This window comes from Ovis aries, chromosome 11 (genome assembly GCF_016772045.2).
Source record: "Ovis aries strain OAR_USU_Benz2616 breed Rambouillet chromosome 11, ARS-UI_Ramb_v3.0, whole genome shotgun sequence".
In the NCBI taxonomy this organism is placed as follows: Eukaryota; Metazoa; Chordata; class Mammalia; order Artiodactyla; family Bovidae; genus Ovis; species Ovis aries.
Window position 1 is genome coordinate 53,907,690 of NC_056064.1, and position 25,649 is coordinate 53,933,338.

Below are 25,649 nucleotides of genomic sequence, written 5' to 3' on the forward strand. Positions count from 1 at the left end.
GCACGTGAACCACAAGCTCGGGGATAAAGGGGCAGCGTGCAAGGCCAAACCGCGCCTGTTCGTTAAATAAGGCTGCATTTGTTTTTCGTTTATGAACTTGTTTAACAAAACCTCCCGGGGGGCTGGGCCCGCACTGGCGGTCCTCACATGTTAGCACTTTTGTTCTAACAACGCTGTGCAGGAGGAATTAGGCCCATGGCAACAAGGAAAAGGACTCAGCGAGCACAGGTCATCAGGCCAGGGCAGGACAGGTGGTCTGAGGGCCATTTCTCCCATGGACAAGTGGACAAGGCCTCCCAGATGGCTTCCTGCTCGAACATTCTGTGTTTTAGAAGGAGGAAGATGGAACAGGTGATGTCAAAGGCCACTTCTGCTTCCCAACTCCTTGCTGGGGCCAGCACGGGTTTCTCTGAATTGCACTGCACAGACCAGGGGTTCTCAAATCAGGTTCTCTAGAACCCTGGGGTTCCAGGGGGGTGTGCCCACTGGCAGCCTGGGAACAGGGAAAGGGAGGTCCCCCTGCTCAAAGAACTGAATGCTCAGTCCTGGGCACGAGCTGCCTCTGCTCATTAACTACAACCAGTATTCTGGGAGCCCCTGGAATCCCAGGGGGGGCTCCTGTGACACCCACAGAAAGGCCCAGGGCAGAGAAAGCCAAATTGGATAAAACATGGAAAGGAAGTGACGCCTAGACCAGAGAAGGGTCCCCTCCCTTACCCCCCATCAGCTCTCAACCCGCAGCCCTGGGTCCACACTTGACCACATTGGGCCACTGGGAACCACGTGGCACCATCCTTCAGGCCGCCTGTCAGAACCTGGGGTCAGGGCAGGGCCGCCCACACTGCGGGGCGCTGGGCAGGGGTCCCAGCTGCCCCTGCCCCCAGAGCACTGCATGTGCCCTCTGTCCACAGAGTGTGGCCGTCTGGAGTGAGCACGTCCCCCAGACAGCAGTCCCACTGTGCAGACACTGGCTCCCAGCAGCTGTCGGGCCTGAGAGACCACAGCAACGGACTCAGCCCCTCTCCTTGCAGCTGCTCGGCTCCTCAGGACGGGCACCCGGGAGGCTTCACCCAGCTCCATCCCAGGGCCCATCCCAGGCTGGGTGGTCAGGGCCACAGCCTGCAAGCTGCAGGGAGGCAGAGCACGGGCCCGCCTGCAGCCAGCGCCTGCCTGCCCGCCCAGCCCGCGCCCGCAGCTGTGCCCGGCTCTATTTAAGGCATTCCGCAGCTGCTCGGCTGCATTCCCAGGATGCAGCCTCGCTCCTACCCCTCACCACCGAGCTGGGCTTGGCAGACAGCTGGGAAGGCCAGCAAGGGAGGTGGGCTGCTTTCTCCTGGGTCCTGTGCTTGTAGCCCCCATGGTTCCCTGCGTGGGGGAAACAACTTCTTCCCTGCTCTGCCCCAGTCCCCAACACAGGCACCCAGGTACACCTGGAAGGCAGCAGGCTCACCTGGTCTGTCAAAAAGCCATACCCACCACCAGAGGTGTGGGAGGGGTCTGATGTCCACCTTCCTCAAGGCTCTACACATGACCAAGGATATTCCAGAGGGATTTAAGTCAGAGGGAGACCCTACCAAGATTCGTGCTGCGTCTGCCCCATCCCAAGGTCATGCCTACATCACAAGGGACCCCGGCACCACACCTGGCTTGGCCGTTGGGGGCTGGGCAGGGGGAGCTGCACCTGGAGCGCTCAGACCATGACCACCCCCCATCCCTGCTACCTGGGCCAGCAGGGCCCACTCCTCTCTCATTTGACAGATCAAGAAATTGAGGCTGGGAAGTAGTGGGGTGGGGGTGATGCGAAGCAGTGGCTCAGAACCAGTAGGCCCATGGACTGGAGCCAGGACACGCCCAAGTCCTCAGCAGGGCGCCAGTCTGGGGACACTCCACTCGTCACTCTGTCCGGTCACCCCGGCCTCTCCCACAGCCCCCAGTGAGCATCCAGAGACGGCAAAGAACCAGACCCACGAGTGAGCGGCCAGTGCCCGCCTTATAAGGCAGCCTCGGGGAAACTTGGCTGGTGGAGCCAGGGGGGGTGGCTCCCGGGGGAGGCAGAGCCAGGAGCCTGCCAGGCAGACGTGGGTCTGGGTCCTGGGGCCCAGCCCCACCCAGAGCCACCCAAGCAGGGGCAGGGGGGCAGAGCAGGGACCTGGGAGAGGAGACAAGGCCACTCCCACCCAGAGCCCAAGAGAGAAGCAAGAATGGAGATATCAAGTCCACGGACAGGGATCATCAGTCTCAGAAACCAAGAACTCAGCACGCCAGAGTTGAGTGGATCAGACCTGTGGGTTCTCGGTTGACCCAAAAAGTATCTGCTTGGTGCTTAGGGAGGTCCCATGGGGTCCCCGAAAGTCCCAGCATGGGAGACCATGAAAGGACCAGAGCAGAAAGAGCTGGGAAGCAGAGAGGTATGAGCTACACAAGACGGTGAATCCACTTGGGGCCATCCTAGGCAGATGAACAGTGAAGACTCAGAGTGGACACAGATTTTATTAGTGCTGTACTTTAGGGAGGTCAATCTAGGAGTAACTCAGCTGAGGTCCCAGGAGACCCTGTCTTGCAACCATGTCACAGTCTGGAAGGCTTCCTGGAGGCGGAGGCAGAGGGCTGAGTCACAGCAGAGGGCGCAGAGCTCCCGATCTCCCTGATCCTTTGCCCCTGCAGCACCAGCTGCTCCCTGCCCCGGGGCGGGGGTGGGGGTGAGGTGGGGGGCGGGGGGCACACAGAGAGCAGTCAGAGCGGGGCCTGCAGGGTGGGGGCTTCTGGGAGCTGCCAACCCAATTCCCCACCCCGCACCTATGGAAGGGTGAAAGGGGATGGGAGTGCCAGGTCTGCAGGACAGATGGACAGGAAGTGAGGCCAAGGTGCCTGGAGAGGCTGGAGAGACCAAAACCAGGGGAGGGGAAGGAAGGAAAAAACCGATGAAGCCTGAGAACAGGGACTAGGAGCGGGGGGGTTCAGAAGCCCCAACAATAAACGCCAGGAACACCCCTCCATCGGGCTCTGACCTTCACCTGCACTTGCCCAGGACCTCAGGACTGGACATCCAAGGCCGAGCAGGTGAAGGTCGAATCCCCCAGTCCCCTGCAGGCTTTGCTTCCTCCTCCCAGTCCACGTCTCACCCTGTGTTACCTCCAGGCTCACCCCACAGTGACTTCTGAAGCGCTGTTTTAAATGGAAAGCATTCTCCCAAACAGACTCATCCAAGCCCTCACCTCCTCCAAACCCAAGCCTTGTTCCTCCACAGCATCTGCCCAACCCCCACCTGCTTCAAATGCATCTAACAGTTCTCAGCCTGGGAGCACTGCCCTCAGGGAGCTGCCGACCTCCCGACACCCCCCCCCGCCCCCGCCCCAGCCTGTAAGACATGGAGGAGCAGGCTCAGCACACATGTGAATTCACTCACAGGTACACATTCAACTGGCACATACACCGACCCCCAGGGCAGAGGACAGCCGCCCTGGCCCATGGACCTCTCCATGCAGAGCCTGACACCCATCTGCACAGAGGAGCTGTGGGTCCAGGGCTCCGGTACCCCGCTCAGACACTGAAATTCTTTCCCCTGGAGAAGCCACACAGCCCCGCCCCCGACACTAGGCTCCCCAGCACCTCTGGACTGGGGCCTCAGCCGGGAAGGCTCCTCCCCACCCCTCTTTTCCTGGTTAAATCCCAGCAGTGTCTGCCACTGCAGGAAGACCTTCCTGGACGTGCCTGAGGCCCCACCCTGCCCACCCTGACGACAGAGGCCAGTGCAACCCTGAGCGGACACCCCCGGCCTGTCCCCCCTCCCAGAGTGGAACCACCTCCTCAGGTATCCAGGGCCAAATCTCATCAACAGCTGGATGGCTGATGACCGTCTCCCCAGTCACATCCTGTTTGACTCAGCTGAGCGTGAACACCTCACCCCCAGGAGCGAGCAGCATCCGGCAGCTAAGGCCCTGGACCAACAGAAGAGCAGGAGGAAACGGCCTCCCGGCCACTCCCCAAACACAGGCCATGTGTCCACACAGTGCCTGGGGGGTGGAGCGGCTCTGCAGGGTCACGTCTGGGGAGACGCAGGCCCACACAGCAGGGCTGGAGGAGACCTCTGGTCCCTGCCGCCAGACTGTCGCCCAGCGTCACGGGAAATTCACAGTCAGCCCCTCACCCCACCCGACCCGCTCGGTCAAATGCGTGCCTTGAGAAGGCGGCTGCTCCACCAACACCCCTAACCCTCACCCTATCACAAGACCCTATCACCATGGGAAAATTCTCATTTAAAAGGGAAAGTTAGGGACCTCCCTGGTGGTCCAGTGGCTAATACTCCCTGCTCCCAATGCAGGGGCCTGGGTTCGATCCCTGGTCAAGGAACTAGTTTCCACATGCTGCAACTAACACCTGGGGCAGCCAAATAAATATATTGTGGTTTTTGTTTTTGTTTTTTAAAGAAAGAACTTAGAGCAGAAACTAGAGATATCTGTACACCCAAGTTCACAGTAGCTTTTCTCACAACAGCCAAGCAGTACTAGGACACAGGTGTCCATCAACAATGGATGGATAATCAAATTACCAATGGCATTTTCCACAGAACTAGAACAAAAAAATTCACAACTCATATGAAAACACAAAAGACGCCAAATAGCCAAAGCAGTCTTGAGAAAGAAGAATCGAGCTGGAGGAATCAATCTTCCTGACTTCAGATTACACTACAAAGCTACTGTCATCAAGACAGTATGGTACTGGCACAAAAATAGAAATATAGACCAATGGAACAGATAGAAAGCCCAGAAATAAACCCCTGCACCTATGGGTACCTTATTTTTGACAAAAGGGGCAAGAATATACAATGGGGCAAAGACAGTCTCTTCAATAAATGGTGCTGGGAAAACTGGACAGCTACATGTAAAAGAATGAAATTAGAACACTTCCTAACACCATACACACAGATAAACTCAAAATGGGTTAAAGACCTAAATGTAAGGCCAGAAACTATAAAACTCTGACAGAAAAATATAGGCAGAACACTCAATGATAAATCAAAGCAATATCCTCTATGACTCACCTCCCAGAGTAACGGAAATAAAAACAAAAGTAAACAAATAGGACCTGATTAAACTTAAAAGCTTTTGCAGCACAGCAAAGGAAACCAAGCAAGGTGAAAAGACAACCCTCAGAAAGCGAGAAAATAATAGCAAATGAAACAACTGACAAAGGATTAATTTCCGAAATATACAAGCAGCTCACACAATTCAATGTCAGAAAAACAAACAACTCAATCAAAAAGTGCGAAAAAGACCTAAACAGACATTTCTCCAAAGAAGACATACAGATGGCTAACAAACACATGAAAAGATGCTCAACATCGCTCATTATTAGAGAAATGCAAATCAAAACCACAATGAGATATCACCTCATATTGATCAGAATGACCCTCATCAAAAAGTCTACAAACAATAAATGCTGGAGAGGGTGTGGAGAAAAGGGAACACTCTTGCACTGTTGGTGGGGATGTAAATTGATACAGCCACTATGGAAGATGGTATGGAGATTCCTTAAAATACTAGGAATAAAACCACGATATGACCCAGCAATCCCACTCCTAGGCACATACCCTGATGAAACCAAAGCTGAAAGAGACACATGTATCCCACTGTTCACTGCAGCGCTATTTATAACAGCTAGAACATGGAAGCAACCTAGACGTCCATTGACTGAATGGATAAAGAAGTTTGGTACATATACACAATGGAATATTATTTAGCAACAAACAGGAACTCATTTGAGTCAATTCTGATGAAGTGGATGAACCTAGAACCTATTACACAGAGTGAACTGAGTCAGAAAGAGAAAGATAAATATCGTATTCTAACGCACATACACGGAATCTAGAACAATGGTACTGAAGAATTTATTTACAGGGCAGCAATGGAGAAACAGACATAGGGAATGTGCATGGGGAGAGGGGAGGGGAGGGTGAGATGTATAGGAAGAGTAACATGGAAACTCGCATCCCCATATGTAAAAGAGGTCACCAACAGGAATTTGCTGTATGGCTCAAGAAACTCAAACAGGGGCTCTGTATCAACCTAGAGGGGTGGGACGGGGAGGAAGCTGGGAGGGAGGTTCAAAAGGGAGGGGATATATGTATACCTTTGGCTGATTCATGTTGAGGTTTGATAGAAAACAACAAAATTCTGTAAAGCAATTATCCTTCAATTAAAAGAATTTAAAAAGGAAAAATAAGAAATAGGCTTTCAAAGGAATTTTCAAAACAATAAATATGTATCGAGGACCTACCAAAAAAAAAACAAAACCAATGGATGGCTACGCAGTGTGGTCTATGCATACAATGGAATATTATTCAGCCTTAGAAAGGGAAGGAAATTCTGATACTTGGTGCAACATGGATGAACTCTGAAGACGTGCAAAGTGAAATAAACCAGACCCAGAAGGACAAATATTCAGGATTCCACCTACAGGAAGGACCCAGAGTAGTCAAACTTATAGAGACAGAAAGTGGGAAGGTGGGCGCCAAGGGCTGGGGGTTGGGGGAAGGTAATGGGGCCGGAGATTCAGTCGGGAAGATGAAAAAGTTGTGGAGATGGTTGCACAGCAATACGATGTGTTAATATGCATGAACTGTACACTTAAACACGGCTACAATGGTCAATATTATACGTGTTTTACCACCATGAAAACAATTTTTAAAAGGTTAATCAAAAACCCATAATGTTCTGCCTGTCCAACCCAAGGGACACTTATTGAACATTTACTGAGCTCGGAGGCCCAGGATTACAACCGGACCCAGCTTCCATCAGGCTCACAGCTCAGCCGGCACCTTAACATAGCCTGTGGAGCCAAGACCCTCATTGTAGGGCAGGGGGCAGCAATGGTGTTTCATGGGACAGCATCACGTCCCCTGTGAGCTCCCTGTGAGCACAAGTCTGGGTCTGGACCCTCCAAGGACAGTAGCATGCCCTCAATCGCCCCCTAGCCAGCAGAAGAGCCCTGAACAGAGTCGTGGGCAGGAATCACGGGGCTCCCTGGCCTGGGACCCCTCCTGGCAGCCCTGAAAACCCTAGCATGCAGACATGAGGTGCTGTCATGCCCTCTTCGTGTCTGGGCACAACCCTCCCTCCTTTGGGAGGAAGACCCTCCAGGGCAGGAACCGCCCCCTCCCACCTCCCGCAGCCTCTGCCCTGGGGGCACCTGCAGGGCACATGTCACCCTTCTAGAAGCCGAGCCTGCCTCTCCAAGGCCCAGAGACCACCACCCACCAGGACTGAGAGAGCCTGTCCTGGGGTCTCACAGCCATCCCGCCCCAGCACGAGCCTGTCCCGGTTCCTGCCCCTACATCCTGGGGTCGCAGCCATGGTTACACCACGACCCTGTTGACCAATTAAAGGGGGACCCTCACAACCCAGAGATTCTTTGCAGAGTCTAACTGAAATCCAACTTGCTGCATTGTGGTCCACTATGGGACAGAAAGAGCCCCCCAGTCCCTGCCCCTGAGATTTCAGAAGTATAAGCCACCCCTCAACTCAATGTTCAGCTTCTTTCTCCAAGATTCCAAGGCAAAGCCAGCTCCCCACTCCCCAAGTCATCACAGCACAGGCGACTGGCACCTTGCTACTCACCCTCCTGGCTCTTGGGTGGGATCTCGGCCACGGGGGGCTGGGGCTTGGGATCCAGCCTGCTCTGCAGCTGAGACATCGGGGCGAGTTCTGAATTCTCCAGGGTCTGGGGTGGGATGGGGGAGGCGGGCCCCTCGGCTGGCTTGGGCACCTGGATCTCGACCCTCTTGGGGGCTGTGTCAGCAGCAGGGGCAGTGGGCACCTCGGGCATCTTAGAGGCGGGGGTCTCCATCCTCCGGTGGCCTGACTCCTGGGGCTTGACTATGGTGATCTCCGTCCTCCGGGGGGCGGGCTCCGGCGTCTTGTGGCCCAGGGCCTCGGCCCGCTTGAGCCCGAACCGGGATGGCCCGGCGGTGCCGGCGTTCTCTACCTGCTTGGACGAGATGTCGATGGAGATCTCGGTGCGCCGAGACACGGGCTCGGCCTTGGGCCCGGAGAGCTCGACCCTCCGCAGGGCGGCCTTGGGGGATCGCTGGCTCAGGGAGTCTACATGGCGGGCTGCAGGCTCTGAGTTCTTCACACCCAGGTCCTGGAATTTCTGTGTGGAGCTGGCCACCGAGGATCGGAGCAGCGGCGTCTGGACCCTCCGGGGTGGGGTGGAGTTGGGCGTCTCGACCTCCTCGACCTCAAAAGATCTTTTCAAGGCTGGAAGATAAAGCGAGGAGAAGGTGATGAGCAGACGGCTAGGGAACGCCTGCAAACATCCTGCTAGTGGTTAACATGGGAAGGCAGCCGGCGGGGAGGCTGCAGCGATGGCTCTGTTGCACAGGGGCAAGGGTGCAAGAGGGAAGACTCCTGTGCCCTTTTACCTCTCAGGAAGAAAAGGTGACAGCCCCATTCTACTAGGGGCTGAGGCACGAGCAGCCACGTGTTCTGGGAGAGACAGAAAAGACGGAAGCTTGGAGGACTTCTCTGCCCTGACGAGGCAGTGGCCCCACCAGCTGCATTTTCTATAAGGATGCTCCAGCTCAAGCGCGGATTTTTATTTCTTTCCTATCATGACCACCATTACCCTTCATCACCTCCACCCAACACAGACAGCATCAGCAAACACCACCACCACCAACAGATGGGGAAGTCAAAGTGTTGCTTGCCTAGTCATGTCTCTTTGTGACCCCATGGACCACAGCCCACCAAAGATTTCTCTGTCCGTGGAATTCTCCAGGCAAGGATACTGGAGTGGCTTGCCATTTCCTACTCCAGAGGGTCTTCCCAACCGCGGGATCGAACACGGGTCTCCCGCATTGCATGCAAATTCTTGACCGTCTGAGCCAAGGAAGCCCGTCAGATGGGAGATGCCCCCAATAACAACAGCCAGTGAGAATCTCGATGGGAATGACGCCATCACATCAACATCAGCAGGAACAGCCAACGCTGGGACTTTTAACAACAGGCAAGGCACTGGGCTTACCATGCACAGACACATTTGCTCCCTACCCTAGCCCCATGGTGGAAATAACGCTACAATCCCCTGATATGGATGGGGAAACTGAGGCCTGGGCACTTAAGTAATATGCCCAGCAGTGTGGAGTGAGCGGCAGAGCCAGAAGACGCATCTACCTCCAAGGCCCAGGGTTCTAACCACATGGCTGTCCACTTGGTGGACTAACAGAGATCCTGGCAAAGTCCACACCACTGTGGATTTCTCAGTCCTCGGCCCCGGCGGCATCTGCCTCCATCCTGTACTACTTGCCCCAGCCGGACCCAGGCCCATGTGGGACGCTGACCACCCAACTCCCACCCCACACACAGCCCGGCGCTTCCGCCTGGCCCCCCGCCATCTCCACCAAGGTCCGTCCACTCCCTCCAAGGTGCTGGGGATGGTGCCCAAGAAGCCGCCAGCCCCATGGTCCCTGCAGCCTCACTGCAAACGAGAACCAGCTGCTCCCGGTTATAAAGACCAGAGCAGGAAGGGGCCCACGTGGCAGAAAGACTCACCAGCTCCTTCCAGCCTGGGCCCTCAGCGACCCACAGGGTCTCTCCCACCGTCTTCCCACCTCGCAGCCCCAGCAGCCCAGGATTACAGGGACCACCCTCCCTGCCATTTCCTCCCCTAATTCTCAGGGCCATTCTGAGCAGCCCCTCCTGCCAGTCTTCCTTCTTCCAAATTCCCTAAGAGCCTTCATCTCTTCTCTATAGACAGAACCTCCTTCAGAAGACCAGGGCGTGATGGGTGGCCAGGGGACTGTGTGCTCTGAAGCACTGGATGTAAGAGGAAGCCAAGGGGACCCCAGACTCTGACACCCAACCACCAGTACTACCAGTTCCCCAAACACAGCACCCTCTGGGGGACCCTCTCTAAACCCTGGGCACACCTCCTTCTCAGTGGACAGAGGGCACAAAATCCTGGCTTGCAAAGCTCAACCCTCCCTGAGGCCCGGTAAGGACGACCGGAGAGGGAACTGTGCAGATTCGGGGAGAAATCTGGATCTTTTATTTTTTAATATGTAACCTCTTGATTTTTAAATGCTGGCACAAACGAAGCAAAACAACCTCCTTAAAAACGCTGTGCGGCTGAATAAAATCATATCCGTGGGCTGCAATCAGTCAGTGGGCCCCACCGTGACTTGACTTCACTTCCGGATTGATCAGTTTCATGGCCAAGGGCAGCAGGGAAAGCCCGTGCAGGGACCCCAACTTGGCATAGCTCCACCTTTCTCCGAGGGCTGTCCAGCAAGATACTGATGGGTGCAAACCACACATCCAAAGAAGCCTGAAGTGCCGGAGAGAGAGGTCAAGTAGCTGCTAAACTGGCCAGAAAGTCCAGGGCCGAGTGCCCGGAACTGTGATCTCTAGTGGTTCCCAGGGCCTCCCGTGACATCTGGTCTACCCCCGCCCCGAGAGCACTGTCCAAATTCTCCTCGATAGTGGCTCCTGTCTGTCTGTGAGCTCCCTGGAGGAGGGATCCATGCCCCACCCACCTCAGCACGTGCATGTCCAGGACTCCTTGGTGTTAACTCCTTGGGGCTGAGTTGGGAAGAACAGGAACTAGGTGGGGTGAGGGCTCTCTGTCAGGCTTGCCCACAGGAATGAAACGACCTGTGAGTCCCGGCGAGGCCTGCGCCCCTGTTTGAAAGCGCCCCCTCCCTGCAGAGCCCATCTGAAAGCCCCTCCAACTGTGACTCACAAAAACCAAGACCCTGCACCAAAGCAAAAACCTCTCTGACCCAACCATCCACAGATCCGCTTTGGCAACGAGTTGGAACCAGACCAGCATGTGCACAGATCACTGCTCCCCAGAACACAAAATCTCCACCAAAAGCACACGCCTAGCCCCACCACCATCCTCTCCTTTCTCGGCTGCTCTTCCTGGCTTTGGTGTTTCTTCCTCGCTCCTGCCACTCCCTGGCCCCATGCTATCTGCATGCTTAGCATTCAGCTCTATTATCCATCCAGACATTCACTGCCCGGCACCGCCAGCCACCCTGGTTAGTCTAGTTCTGAGAAGACAGGGGCTGTTTCCACCATCAGGACAGTCACTGCTCAGCAAACCTCCAGGGCTGATGGGGAGTCCTTGATGGCTTATACCATGCCCACAAACGAGCACTCCTCTCCCCCCCACCCCGAGGATTCCAAGTTACCCCAAAGCCAGGCTCATTCTGCCTCCTCCCAGAGCCTGCCCAGGCCCCATGCAGTTCACAACACTCTCTCCTGTGTCATCCTGGTCTCCCCAGTCCGCTAGGACTGGGAAGAGAGCCGGGGTCCTCTCCTCCATTACACGGGCCAGCTCTCCACCCCTTCCTGGGCCTCGAGTGAGTTCTCTTCACAACTAAGAGGCCAGACTGGATCACAGGTTTATAACTGTGGGCCTAGGGAAGGCAGGCACCAGGACTTCAACCCCCATCTCACCCTGAGAAGTTGCACTTTGAACAGTGTCCCCCCAAAGATTATGTCCCAGTCCCAACCCCTAGAACTGAGAAAGTGACCTCCTTTGGAAAAAAAAAAAAGTCTTTGCAGATGTCACTAAGGTAAGGCCTCAAGATGAGATTGTCCTGGATTTAGGATGGGCTGTAAGTTGCATAATTCCCGGATGGTTCAGTGGTAAAGAATTCGCCTGCAATGCAGGAGCTTCAGGAGACCCGAGTTCAATCCCTGGGTCAGGAAGATTCCCCTGGAGGAGGAAATGGCAACCCACTCCAGCATTTTTGCCTGGGAAATTCCATGAACAGAGGAGCCTGGCGGGCTACGGTCCATGGGGTCACAGAGAGTCAGACACAACCAAGAGACTTAGCATGCACACACACTAAGTCCTATAAGTGTCTTTATCAGAGAAAGAAGAGGGGATGTTGAGACACACAGAGGAGAAGGTAACGTGATCACAGAGGCAGAGACTGAAGTGGCACAGTCAAAAGCCAACGACGCCTGAGCCACCAGAAGCAGGAAGGACTCTTCCCTAAAGCTTCCCTAAAGCTGGCCCTGCTGACACCTTGATCTCGAACTTCCGGTCTCCAGAACCATGAGAGTTGATTTCTGCGTAAGCCATGCGGTTTGCTGTCATTTGTTACAGCAGTCACAGGAAGTTAACACAGGGACCATTAGACGGATGAAACCTCTGGGCTACAAGGTTGTCTGGGGCCCTTCCTGAGGGTGCTCTGCACCCAGCCCCAATCCAGCCCTGACCACACTCAACAAACGTCCCACAGCCAGACCGATGGAAGCATGGCCGAGCTCCAGAAAACTGCTCCATCAGGGACCCAGGAGAGGAAAAGCAGCCTCCTTTTTCCTTTCCTAGAATCACACGAAACCCCGGCTGGTAGGAGAAGTCATCACGGAATAACATCGCTCTAGATTTACCCCAAAATATTCGGTGATGAAATCAAAGATCATTTTTTTAACGGCAGACTCTGCAAGGGACGCCCCGGGAGCAGCTGTCTCTACACAGAGGATGTCATGACATGATGAGCACCCAGCTGGGAAAAATTAGGAGGCGGCTTGTCACGAAGCTGGCAGGACAGGGTCCTCTAGTATCCCGTCCCCCATGGGCATCCTAGAAACATGTTCCAGTCCTGCCCACACACGCACAGCCACCTCTCCCTTCCCAGGGTCAAACTCTCCCTGCTAACATCCTCCATTTCCTCCTTGGAGAATGGGTATAACCCACCATAGCAGTGGGTATTTTTCACTTTACTCTTCTCCCTGCTCCCGGCGGAAGGGCAGGCAGCCCAGGGTGTCCACGTGTGGCCGTGGAAGCCAACAAGAGTGTTCAGGAGCTGGTCATTTTGCAGAATGGATGCCCCTAGGTGACCACATCTGATGACCAGCTGGCTGAGGGACTGATGGGCAGAAAGTGGCCTTTCAATGGACCAGGCCAGTGGGGAAGGGCATGAGGCTGCTTCCTCTCTTGCCTGCAGGATGTTAATGCCCCCAGTAGCCAGGCTAGAGGTGCCCAGCTGGACAGGATGAACACACCATTGCAGGGCACCTGACAAATATAGGGCCAGGCTGTACTGGGAGGGTCCCCACACTGCCACTGGGAGGGGAAAGGACGGCCATCACCCACAGGGCACGGGGGCCCACCCCTGCTCACACCATTCCCAAGTGAGTATGCCCCCTTCCTTCTTCTCGTGAATGCAAGACCCCCGCCCCCAAAACCAGGCTTGAACCTCCCTTGCTCTCATAAGCTGTCCTTGGCCCCCACCCGCCCATCCCCACGTGCACAAGAGCCTGAAGACCCTTGGCCCACTTCTGGGAATTCACTCCCCAGGAAATGATCGAATCTGCACAAAGATTTATGGATGAGACGTTTGCATCAGCATTAAAACAGCAAATGCTGGAAACAATTCGAGTTTACGGAGATTTTCTGAACCCATGTGCCAGAGTCCTGCAAAGTCATCAAAATCATGGTTCTGAAGATGAGAAATGCTGAGCATACTGAGTAAAAATAGCAGAACAACCCAAGATGCGTGCACGGGCCTGACGTCGTCTCTCACTCACGCACGCACGCGCGTGCACACACACATGTGCCCGCACACTCGAGGAAAACAGCCATCTCTGGATAGAATTAAGGTGGCTGTTTAATTCATTACACTTTCCTGCCTTTTCCCAAGGTGCCTACGCTAATGCGGGTCACTTCATATTTTCAGGGGATAAAACCATCAACACTGCTCTTAAAAAACAAACCCTGCTAAGAAGAAGGGGAGGGTGTGGATCACCGCGCCTCTGGCCCAGCCTCTCCTGGTCCATCAAACACCTACAGTCTCGGCTGCCTGCCACACAGGCCCGGCTGCCTGACCAAATGCAAACCTCCCAGCATCGTGCCCGTGGGGGTCGGGGCGAGAGCAGCTTGGATCTGGGCCTGTTTAAGGAGGAATGCGCTGCAGACAAGAGGCCATTGTGAGGGCGCAGCTGTGAGCAAACCTCTCCTCAATCCGGAGCACTTCCTGGAGCACACCTCAGTCTGGAGAAGGGACGTGAGGTGAGCCCTACAGCCCTGCTCCAGGCTGGGATGAACGTCATGCAAAGAACAAGGTCAAAACCAAGGTCAGCTCCCGTGGGAGGAGCATTGTGGCCACTGCCACAGCTCAGGGGGTTCTGATCCCAGGCTCAGGCTCCAGAAGCAGCGGCCCCGGTCAATATGAGTCTCTTCCAGGCGGCAGCAAAGCAAATTCTGTCCTGAGGTACAGTGGCCACATGGGAGCCAGGGTCAGACACCCAGGGAACCCAGGGTGCCAGGTGGAGGGCACCTCCCTGCTCCCTGGCCTGAGGCTGCAGAGAAAGACCACAGAAAAACCCATCAGAGCGAGTCTGGGGCATGTGAGACCCCTGGGGTGGACTCAGTTCCCCTGGTTCCAGTCTCCCATGGGGACCAGGAGCTGGCGCTGCAGCTGGGTGGACAAGCTCCCTCCAGGGCGGCAGAGAAGATGGAAGAAGAATCAACAGGCCAACGGATTGGTCCCTGAAATAACACGCCTGCAAAGGAAAGGAACCCAAGGCCACAATAGCAAGACATAATCCCAGCGAACAACAAATTCACTGGGGAAAGGGAGGCTGGGCGGGGCCAGGGGGACGGTTCCAGGCAGAGGACAGGGCAGGACAGTGGCCCTGCATGCCTCGGATGAGCTGAGAGCTGGCCAGGTGTGGGGGCCTTGCAGCCTGGGCACACAGTGGGCTCCTGCCTCGGGACCAAATAAATGCAGAGGCTCTAACAAGGTGGCATGACCACTGTTACCTCTGGGCCTCCGCTTCTCCACGTGCCGTGTCCGCGATGCCCGGGGAAGCAATCACAGCTGTTGTTGGTATAATTACCATCTGTCTGTACACCTCAGGGGTGGACGCGGCTGCACGACCCTTCCTTCCGCTGAGTCCATCACACCCACAGCCAGTATCTGCCCCTGGTGCCCACCTAGCGCCCCACACCGGGAAGGCAGGCAGGGATAAGCACTCTTCCCCAGGAAACAGCCTCGGGGTGGTAACTGATGGGTAAGCACTCTGGGGTCCCCCAGCACCCCCAGCGGAGTCTCAGTGGGAGGGGGTGTCCTCCAGAAGTGAAACAGTCCAAAAGGAAGAGCTTAAAATAGACGCCGTGGCCCAGCAGAGCCTGGGACAGGGACATCGGTAAACAGCAATGGCAACGAGTGGCCCTGGGTTTCCCACCGAGAGACACGTTTGTTTAACAATGACCCAGCCAAAGTCCAAATAAAGGAAGAGAGGAGGCCCACCGCTGGCACCCACAGCTCTGGACCCTCCCTTGAGGCCTCTCCCCGGCCCTCCCCGAGCAGGCCTGGCTGGGCTGTGGGTCCAGACGTGGCCTAAGAACCTCGTCTGGCGCCAGCCCCATCCTGCCTCCCACTCCAGCTCAGGGTCCCGGGGGCCCGGCGTGGTGGCTGAGGACACCGGCCACCCTGGGCTTAGCTGCACACATGGCTGAGGGCAGCACACGGCCCCTGCTTCCAGCCCTGACCAGACACAGGCCTGCACCTCACACCCCTGTTCCACACTGGTGGCCTGCACCCTCTGGGCTGGAGGACCCAGCTGAGCCACTTCCACTGAGCCCTGGGGGGCCATGTAGGGCAAGTCCAGTGCCCCCGAGAACTGTGGGTTCACCAGGTGCTCTAGAAACCCAGGCAAAAAGCGTGAGGTCAGCGTCTCAGTGTGTGCGTGCTAAGTCATGTCCAGCTCTTTGCGACCCCATGAACTGTAGCCCGCCAGGCTCCTCTGTCCATGGGATTCTCTAGGCAAGAAAATTGGAGGAGGTTCCCACGCCCTCCTCCAGGGGATCTCCCTGACTCAGGGATCAAACGTGTGTCTTCTCTGTCTCCTGCATCGGCAGGCAGGTTTTTTTTCCACTAGTGCCACCTGGAAAGCCCCCGACCTCTCCACTCCTCTCAATTAAGATTTTTTTTTTAATGTGGACCATTTTTAAAGTCTGTATTGAATTTGTTACAATATTGTTTCTGTCTTATATTTTGGTATTGGGTCTAGAGGTATGTGTGGGGTCTTAGCTCCCCAACCAGGGACTGAACCCACATACCCTGCACTGGAAGGCGAAGTCTTAACCACCGGACCGCCTGGAAGATCCTCCCCCAACAATTTGAGGACTGTCTTTTCCTTCGGCTGTTAGGACATGGGCACTCTGGGGTGCGTTTTTGCTCTTCACACTCTCCCCCGGGGGAGGCCTGGCCCACCGCCTGCCCTGGAACAGCGACGTGCGAAGGAGGTCGGCTGTGCCCGCCAGCTGGGTTGCCTAGTTGGGCCAAGAGAAACAGCAGGCCCCCTCCTCCTCCCCCCACAGGCTGCCACTCACCACAGGGACACCCTCCACAAAGCCCTTCCCGCCCATGATGCCTCCAGGCACTGGAAAGAGTGCAAAGGTGACCCTGGCCCCTCAACTCAAGACACCAACAAGAACCCACCCACGACGGGCAGGGAGCCCAGTGGCAGCTGCGGTCAACAGCCAGCCCTCGGATTCCAGACCCTCTCTTAATCCCCAATTCATCACATTAATTTCTCCCTGGAAAAAGCTCTCTCCACGCTGGCAAGCAAGGACACAGGCAGAACCTGCCCTCCCCAGACCAGCTACACAGTCTAATCCACCCAGAATGGATCCTGCCTGATGCCTGTAGAAGGGCATCCAAATCTTAAGCTGTCTACAGAGGACACTGGTCCCACAGCGGCCCCCTGGACAGTACGTCTGAGTCTTAACTCTGGCACCTGTGGAAGTGATGTGGAAGAAGGGTCCCTGGCCTTCCCAGGTGGCACTAGTGGTGAAGAACCCACCTGCCCATGCTGGAGACATAAGACATGAGGGTTTGATCCCTGGAAAGACCCCCTAGAGGAGGGCATGGCGACCCACTCTAGTATTCTTGCCTGGAGAATCCCATGTGCAGAGGAGCCTGGTGGGCTACGGTCCACAGGGTCGCAAAGAGTCGGACATGACTGAAGCGACTTAGCATGCACGCTTAGCACACAGATGGACTCAGGGTAGACTCTCAAGGTGAGACCATCCTCGATGAGGTTGGGCCCTGAACCCGGACAGGTGTCCTCATAAGACACAGAGAAGGAGATGACAGAGAAGCCACGTGAAGATGGAAGGGTGCACCCACAAGCCAAGGACGCCGCGGATTCTCGTCGGGGAGGGGCCTGGATGAGACCTTTCCTTGGAGTCTCCAGAAGGAACCAGTGCCGCCCACACCTGACTTCCGGCCTCCAGACCCGGGAGAGAGCACATTTCTATCGCCTGAAGCGGTCCCTGCTCCGGGCACTTGGCAGCCGCAGAAGGAGGACCCAGAACAGGTCTTTCAGCTGCCACGGCCTCTCCATTCAGCCTCCTCAGCCTCTGTTGATGCGGAAGCCACGTCCCGCGTGGCCTCACCGGCTCTGGCGGGGCACACGGGCACCCTGGAATCGGACAGGCTGGCAGGAAGGCCCTCTCCCCTCTCGGCCTGCGCCAGCCGCCAGCTCAACTCCGGCTCTTCACAGATGCCAATGCCTTGGCCCAGTGACCGGTTCCTGCTGCTGGCTGCCACTCCCAGCCAGCCTCTGAGCCTCCCCACCCCATCTTCCTGGGGCAGGGCCACCTGGACGTCCAGCCTCCCAGGACGTCCCCACTCGCACCCGTTGCTTCACTGTCCTCAGTCAGGGCACCCTGTTCTCTCCCAACAGAGTTCCCATCAAGGCAACAAGTTCAACCAGCTAAGGTGGGTCCATTACCTGTGTTCCCCTCCCACCCCCCTGCCAACAGAGAAGGATCCTGGGGGAGGGCTCACAGGGTCAAGGAGCCGCCTGAGAGGAAAGACCCTGGTAGGCATCATGGGACAGCCACGCAGCCACATAGCAACTTCTGCTTTAAGAAATTCCTCTCTACAGAGCAAAACCACAACAAATGTTACAAGGAAGCCACTCGGGGCCTCTTCCCACTTCGGCCATCTCCCAGTTGGTTCCCCGCGGCTCTGGCGACATCAGGGTCATTCCAGGCTGACTCTAACAATCACCCTAAGACACTGCACTTCCTTCTTTCCATAGTAAAATTAAAAGTTACGGGAACGTAAGTGCATTCAGACCCACTGTCCTCGCCCTCTGAGGCTAGCTGTGAGCTCTACTCTGCAGAGAGAGGACAGACAGAACGGGGCCAAAGCTACACGCAGAGACGCGGGCAGACAGGCGAAGAATATCCTGACCCGGGTGGGGACTTGGGAGGGGGGCGGTGAGCCCAGGCTTCCCGAAAGGCCGAAGAAGAGGGTCTAGGTGTAGCCCTGCCTGCAGGGGACCAGAGGGGACAGAGGGCCTTTCTGGCCTCCGTGGGTCAAAGGTTCCCTGATGAATGGCAGCTGAGGAGGGCAGGAGGCAGCCCCTGGGAGGAGACTGAGGTCAAAACCTGAAGCCACAGGCTGCAGCCCGAGGGCTCAAAGGCTACCGGGCCCTTTAATGCACACACCCCTCCCCCGCTGCCCCAGACGCCCCGAGGGGGTCCTGTCCTGCACAGAGAACTGAGGAGCTGCTTCCAGGTTGGAGCACAGCCCCTCCGCTGACCAGAGGGTCCCATGGAGGGCTGTTCCCTGGGTGCTCCCCCAGCCACCCCCACCCACGGAGCAAGAATCACCCCGTCCACAAAGAGCCTGCGGACAAGCTGGCCTGCTCACAGCAGTCCGTGACAGCGCCGATTCTTCCCCACGACTGGGCAGGGGGCAGGGCAGCACCCGGAGACCCCGGTCAGTCTCAGCTCCACGGCCCAGGGCTGCCAGGGCGGCGGTCGCTGTGATGGCTCCTCCCGGTGAAGCTCCAAGTCCCCTTCTCTGTTCTCAGCCCAGAGGGGGTTGGTCGTTCCCCAACCAGCGGGCAGAGGAATCACCCCGCTGACTACAGCAGGAAATGGTAGAAACACTTTAAAAATGCAACAACAACAACAAAAAATCCTAATACCAGGGTCTGCTGGGCCCAGGTGGAGCCTCCATTAATCACGCCAGAGGGGCAGATGGAGCTCTGCACGTCTCTGGGCTGTGGCCTGGCGGGGGCAGGCAGGTGCTGCCCAGGCCCATATGAGCTCCGGCCTAATTACAGGGGACAGTGCCCCGAGGAGCAGAGTTCAGGCCCCGGTCAGGGCAGCACCCAGGAGTCCAGCTGCTCCCCCAGGCCTCCCAAGGAATGGAGTGGGTCACAGCTCATGACCCCAGACTGGCCGAACTGGGCTGGGCAAGAGGAAGGTGTCTCAGTGAACACAAAGTCCTACAGGCTTCAAGGCTGACTCTTGGGTTCAGGGCAACCTGGTCTCTACACTCCAGGACGGGGTGAGCTTGGTTGAGGGGAGGGTTGGCAGAGAAGGAGGAGTCCAGAAAACCAGGAGGAGGAAGTGGGTTTGTAGAGTGAGACAGGCCACAGCTGGACCCCGAGAAGATTCTGGAAGGGGCTCCTAGGGGCCACCCAGATGTTCCAAAGAGCCCTGGTGGGGGCTGAGTGAGGCCGCCTCCAGGACTCCCCTTACTGGGCACTCACCAGAGACAAGCTCCTGGCTAACGCCACTCAATTATCTGGAACTTGGAGAGAACCCTTGTGGCTCAGTGGTAAAGAATCTGCATGCAGTTCTGGGAGGCCCAGATTCGATCCCTGAGTCGGGGATATCCCCTGGAGGAGGAAATGACAACCCACTCCAGTTTTCTTGCCTGGAAAAATCCATGGACAAAGGAGCCCGGTGGGGCAGCAAAGAGTCAGACACGACTGAGCAACACTTCTCACTTTCACTGAAGACCTAAAGCAAGCCGGGCACAGCCTCCAGGCTGGGCTGTACCACTGGGCAGAGGATCAGGAACGGGGTGCCATCACCTTCTGGGGACACAGATGAGGAGTCTGAGACCCAGGAAGGCCTTCGATCACTCAAAGTCATGCCATTAAGCCCATCTAAGCGTGGTCTCTGGATCCATACCCAGACACTCTGCTGCTCCTAAGGTCGGCCAGTGTATGGGGCAAGGTCGGTGGATGTTCTAACTCCCAGAAGCTGTGCACGTGCCCTTGTTTGGAAAGAGGGTTTCTGAAGATGTAATTAAGAGCCTCGAGAGGGACTTCCCTGGTGGCTCAGTGGCTAAGACTCCACTGTCCCAATGCCGAGGGGCCAGGTTCAATCCCTGTCAGGGAACTAGATCCCACATGCCACAGAAAGATCCTATGAGCTGCAACTAAATAAATAAATATTAAATAAATATATATATATATAAATATATAAGAGCCTTGAGATGAGATCACCCTGGATTTAGGGAGGAATCTGCCTACCGATGCAGGAGACGCAAGAGATGTGGGTTCGAGCCGTGGGTCAGGAAGATCCTCTGGAAGAGGAAATGGCAACCCACTCCAGTACTCTTGCCTGGAGAATCCCATGGACAGAGGAGCCTGGCAGGCTACAGTCCATAAGGTCCCCAAGAGTTGGACACAATTGAGTGTGCAAAATCTGAGTGAGGGTCCCTCCTAAGAGCAGAGACAGAGAGACAGGAAGCAGACTGGAGGGATGCTTCCACCAGCCAGGGCACCAAGGTCGGCGGGACCCCACAGAATCTGGAGGAAAGGCTGAGCAGAAGGAACCAGCCCTGCCCACACCATGAATCGGGACTTTCTGGGCTCAGAACCCTGTGTTAAGCCCCCAGCCTGCGGTCTCTACTGTGGCCACAGGACACCTAAAGGCTCCCTCTGACTCCCAGCCCCTTCCTGGTCTTTGCACCCCGCCTCCCTGAACTGACCATGCAGCTGTTCTGTCCTTCTGTGGCTCCATCCAGGGGCTGCCCAGCCCAGGTTATCAGGCAAGCACCTGCTTATGCTTTTCTCTTTACATTTGTTCTTTGAGCCTCTGAGTGTTTTCTGGCTAATACAAGCTTAAGGAAAACCTCCCTAAGGACTGAACAGACCTGTTTTCTGAGCAGGGCGGGCACTGTACCCTGGACATCCTTGGAGGTGACCAGCCTTAAATGTGACCCCTAAGGTATCCTCCTGTCCCCTGCACTTTCTTCTCAAAAGAGCCAGTGTGGAAGCCTTCAGCCACAGTTGCAGGTGGACAGATAAAGTGCCCCCCAACCCTTCACAGAGCCGCACCCTCAAAATAGACAACTTCTCAAGTCTGCTTCTGGCCTGCGGGAGAGGGAAAAAATGAGAGCTGTACACAGTGAACTCGAAACCCTCCGTGCCAGAGACCGCTCTGGGAGACCCACCCCCGCCCCCACCACCCAGAACCACCAGCTCAGCCTGATAACCTCTGACCTGCCTGCCGGCCATGCGGGGCCCAGGCTGCCAATCACTACCTCCCTGATTCCCACCCTAAGAAGCCCCCAGAAAGCCAGGCCCTTCCAGCCACCAGAGGCGGGGACCAGGCAGTGGGGAGAGGGAGAGGGCCCTCTCATACACACACCAAGAAGCTTCCCAGGTCCCCTACATCACCAGAGACACAACCTACCCAGCCTGAAAGCCCCTTGGTTGGGGGAGGTCTGGAGCAGCAGAGAGAAAACGCCTCCAGGAAACAGAGCTGCAGGCAAGAGTAATTCCTTTCTTAACTGAAAATGGAGAATTTCAGCCAAGTTGTCCTCAGCAGAACTGCTGGGTGTAGGAGGGTCTGACGGGGAGGGGGCGTCTATGCAGATGACCCAGAGCTGGGGGCTGCTGGACGATGCATGGAGTTGTCACAAGTCACCTCTACACACTGCCTGAGCTAGGCAGCTGACCCCTGTAGCCTCAGCACACTGGTCTCTTCCAGCTGGGACACCCAATGACCCCATGAGGGTGACCTTGGGGGCTGCCACCAGCTCCAACTTTCTCTCATCACTCCTGCAACCACAGGCTCAGTGATTCCGAACACTTAGCAGAGCTGGAGGGGCCGGGAGAGGCCACCTCCCCTCCTAGTCTGAGGTCGAGGACTGAGGCTCCAGCCACAGTCCTCTGCAGCCAAACATGCAGCTGCCAGTGCTGTCTGCAGAACTGGCCCCATAGCCTGCGTGTTTGGGCTTCACTCCACCCAGCACTCCAATCTACAGCCGGAAAGAGTCAGCGGGACCCAGGGGTCCTAGCTCGGGCACCATCAGCCAAAGGAATAGGCACTTTGAGTCTCTCAAACTGGGGTGGGAAGTTGCATTGGGTGAGTTTTCTTTTTGACAATGAACCTTAAAAAATAATATCTATTGCTCTTTTCCTTACTCTAAAAGCAATACAGAAAGTGTATCTGCAATGCAGAAAATCTGCAAAACACAGAGAAACAAAGCAAAAAATACCTATCAACCCACGACCAAGATAAGCACTATCAATATTCTGGCAAACATCCTTCCAGTCTTTTGACTGCATGCGTATTTGTAAAGCAGGCGCACGGAGAGACACAGCCTTGGGCCTTCCTCCTGCAGCACCAGGTAGCCTGCATCGCCATATATTCTTGCATCTGTGCTCCAAATTCCTTTGTGGTTCTAAAGTTCTGGTTCCAGATCATTCTCAGCTCTAGCTGACAATCAGAATCATTTCCAGAGCTTGTTAGAAGACAGATTACTGGTCCTCGCTTCCTAGAGCTCCTGTCAGGAGGGCTGGGTGGGCCTGGCACCCCAAGACTGTCTGGGGAGAAAGTGAGCAAGGACATCTGCCCTCTGGTGGGCTCACAAGCCTCCTCTCCATCCCCCTCCTGGGAATCCTACAAGGATGACATCTAGGCATCCAACCCTTCCGGAGGCAGCCCCACAATCCCCCGAAGGCACCCAAGATCTCTGTCCAGCTTCAGTGGCCACCGCTCAGCCCCTGAGCCGGTCACAAACCAAAGGACACACTGGGCACTGCTAAGGCAGAGGCCCATGGGATAAGGGGGCGTGTCAGTCACAAGGCCCCCAGATCTGCCCAGGGCCCCTAGCAGTATCCCCTTAGAGAAGATTGAGAGGGACCTCCCTGGCGGTCCAGTGGTTAAGACTTTGCCTTCCAATACAGGAGGTGCAAGTTCAATCCCCAGTCAGGGGGCTAAGATCCCACATACCTCCCGGCCAAAAAACAAAACCATAAAACAGAAGCAATATTGTCACAAACTCAATAAAGACTTTAAAAATGGTCCAGATCAAAAAAAGAGAGAGAGAGAGAAGGTTGAAGCCGCCCAGGGCCTCCATACTAACTCATCTGCTCCAGGAAACAGGCAGAGAGAGGCCCAGTGCTGGCGTCCAGGGTCCCAGCCAGCCTCCCTTCCCCTCGACTCCCAGAACAGCCATCACGTTCCTCCCGAAAGACCATCATGATCCTGCAGCCAGGAGCCAAGCTCATCCGTCCACGTCGGGCCCTGCTGCAAAGTGTGTTCCCCCAAATTCACAGGCTGAATGCTCTCCCTCAAGGTGATGGGGCCTTAGAGGTAGAGCCTTTGGGGGTGATGAGGTCTTGAGGGTGGAGCCCTCGTGATGGGATCAGCACTCTTCTAAAAGAGACCCCAGAGAGCTCTCTCTCCCCTTTTGCCCTGTATCGGCACGGTGAGAATATGCTGTCTGCGAACCAGGAAGCCACCGCCAGACAATGAATCTGCCAGAATCTCGACCTTGGACGTCCAGCCTCCAGAACTGAGAGAAGCAAATGTATGCTATGTAAGCCCCCCAGTCTGTGGTCTTTTTGTTACTAAGACGAGGGCCTGGGACCAAGCCTCATGTGACTTACGAGCCTCTAAGAAGTGCTTATTGCCTTGAATCTTTAACTCAACGTTTACCGGTGCTCACCACACACCAGGCACAACCCTAAGGGCTCATTCACCTCCCAAGATCTCCAGATGAGCTATTTGCCTCTTGTCCCCATTTTACAGATAGGAAACCGAGGCACAGAGAGGTGAACGACCAGCCGAACATCCCAGCACGGGTGAGGTGAAGTCAGACTGAGCCAGCATGTTAAACCATCACACCACGCTACCTCCACACCCCACCTCGCCCCCTAAAAGTCAGACTCTCAGTAACTCTACAGCACCAGCTACAGGCCACACCAGCACAGCACCTGTATTGCACTGAGCCTCGGACGCACACCTGCAGGATGAGCCCTGTGATTCCAGCGTCACTAACGTGGTCACCAAGCTGGAAAGAGATGAGGCCAGGATATGAACACAGGCAGCCTCTGCCAGACCCCAAGCTCTGGCCCACTGCTAGGCAGACTGCGATTTCCATTCTGGCCAGGCAGGGTCAGCCCAGGAGGCAGCCCAGGTGAGAACCGGGGCACAGTGCACCAGGGTCTCCCTTCCAGTGTGGCCTCGGGATACGCGTGACCTTCATGACTTGCCCATCTTGCTGGCTTCCAGGAGGACCAAGAGCCCTTGAATACAGAGAGCCCAGCCTGGGGCCTGGCACGTCGAAGGTGCTCAAGACAGAGACGGTTACAAAGATTAAGAACCAGCACCATCAGAGGAAGTGCCTGTGAGTGAAAGGGGAACAGCTGGAAGGGCCGGGACTTGGATCAGAGAACAAAATTCGGGAGGGAGGCAGGAGCCCAACAGCTGGCTCTGGGGCAGCTGCTCGCAGGAGCCCAGCTCCATCACGTAAATATTAGGAGATGCAAATATCTGAGCGCCCCTCCCAGCCCAGCTTCATGGGGAGGCTGCAGCCAGGGCAGGGGCAAGGTCTCCCCCCTCACTGGTGTCCCCACCCCTCCCCCAGCTGCCCCCAAACTCCTCTACCTGGGCAGGAGCTGGGGTGGGGGCAGCCACCAGGAGGGAGGGGACACAGCCCCATCTGCCCCCTCTCCTCTGCACGGGGCCTGCAAAGGGGTGAATGAATGAGCGCCTTCCCCATCTCGTCCCCTCCTCATTGCTTCTTTTGTAGTTTAGCAGGAAAGTAGAGCAGCCCCTCCCAGAGAAGGCAATGGCACCCCTCTCCAGCACTCTGGCCTGGAAAATCCCATGGACAGAGGAGCCTGGTAGGCTGCAGTCCATGGGATTGCTAAGAGTCGAACACGACTGAGCAACTTCACTTTCACTTTTCACTTTTATGCATTGGAGAAGGCAATGGCAACCCACTCAGTATTCTTGCCTGGAGAATCCCAGGGACTGGGGAGCCTGGTGGGCTGCCGTCTATGGGGTCGCACAGAGTGGGACACGACTGAAGCGACTTAGCAGCAGCAGCAGCAGCAGAGCAGCCCCTTCAGAGGTCTTTCTGATGGAATCCCAGAGGGAAAAGCTCGCCACTCCAGACCCACCACCCTCGCTACAGAAACACATCACGTGTTTCTCTTCCACCTGGACTAGATGCACCATCCAAGTCTTTCCCCGCAATCTGACCAGGAGGAAAGCTGGAGCCTGAGCTCCTCCACACCCCGACCTATGTCTGCAGGCACTGCCCCCTCCCACCACCCTCCGCCTCAATGCCAAGGGTACCTGCCCCAGATGTGGGCATAACACGGTCTTCCAAACCAACTACACAGGCAGAAATCGCAACAGGAGGTAGCCAGCACCATCTGCCTGGAGACCCTGCCTGGTAAACTCCTACCCAGGACTCTGCTTGGTGTCCCTTCCTCCAAGAAGCCTTCTTGAACCTACCCCTCTCCTGGGCTCATGCCTGGAGCCCCAGAATGGAGAACAGAACTAGCACTTAGCTGGCGCCCACGGTTAACTGTTGAGTAAACAAACGAATGAGCTGGCTGCCT

At 56.1% G+C, this 25,649-nt stretch overlaps 1 protein-coding gene across 6 annotated transcripts in view; it reads right to left on the reverse strand.

Annotated features, from left to right (window-relative positions):
• The window catches only part of SEPTIN9 (septin 9), a 180,536-nt gene that overhangs the window by 71,464 nt on the left and 83,423 nt on the right, over positions 1–25,649 (reverse strand). For all 6 annotated transcript variants that reach the window (XM_027974158.2, XM_027974155.2, XM_060394975.1 and 3 more), the window contains one exon: positions 7,617–8,258. In XM_027974158.2, coding sequence (XP_027829959.1) covers positions 7,617–8,258 — 642 coding nt within the window. The remainder of the gene's footprint in view (positions 1–7,616; positions 8,259–25,649) is intronic.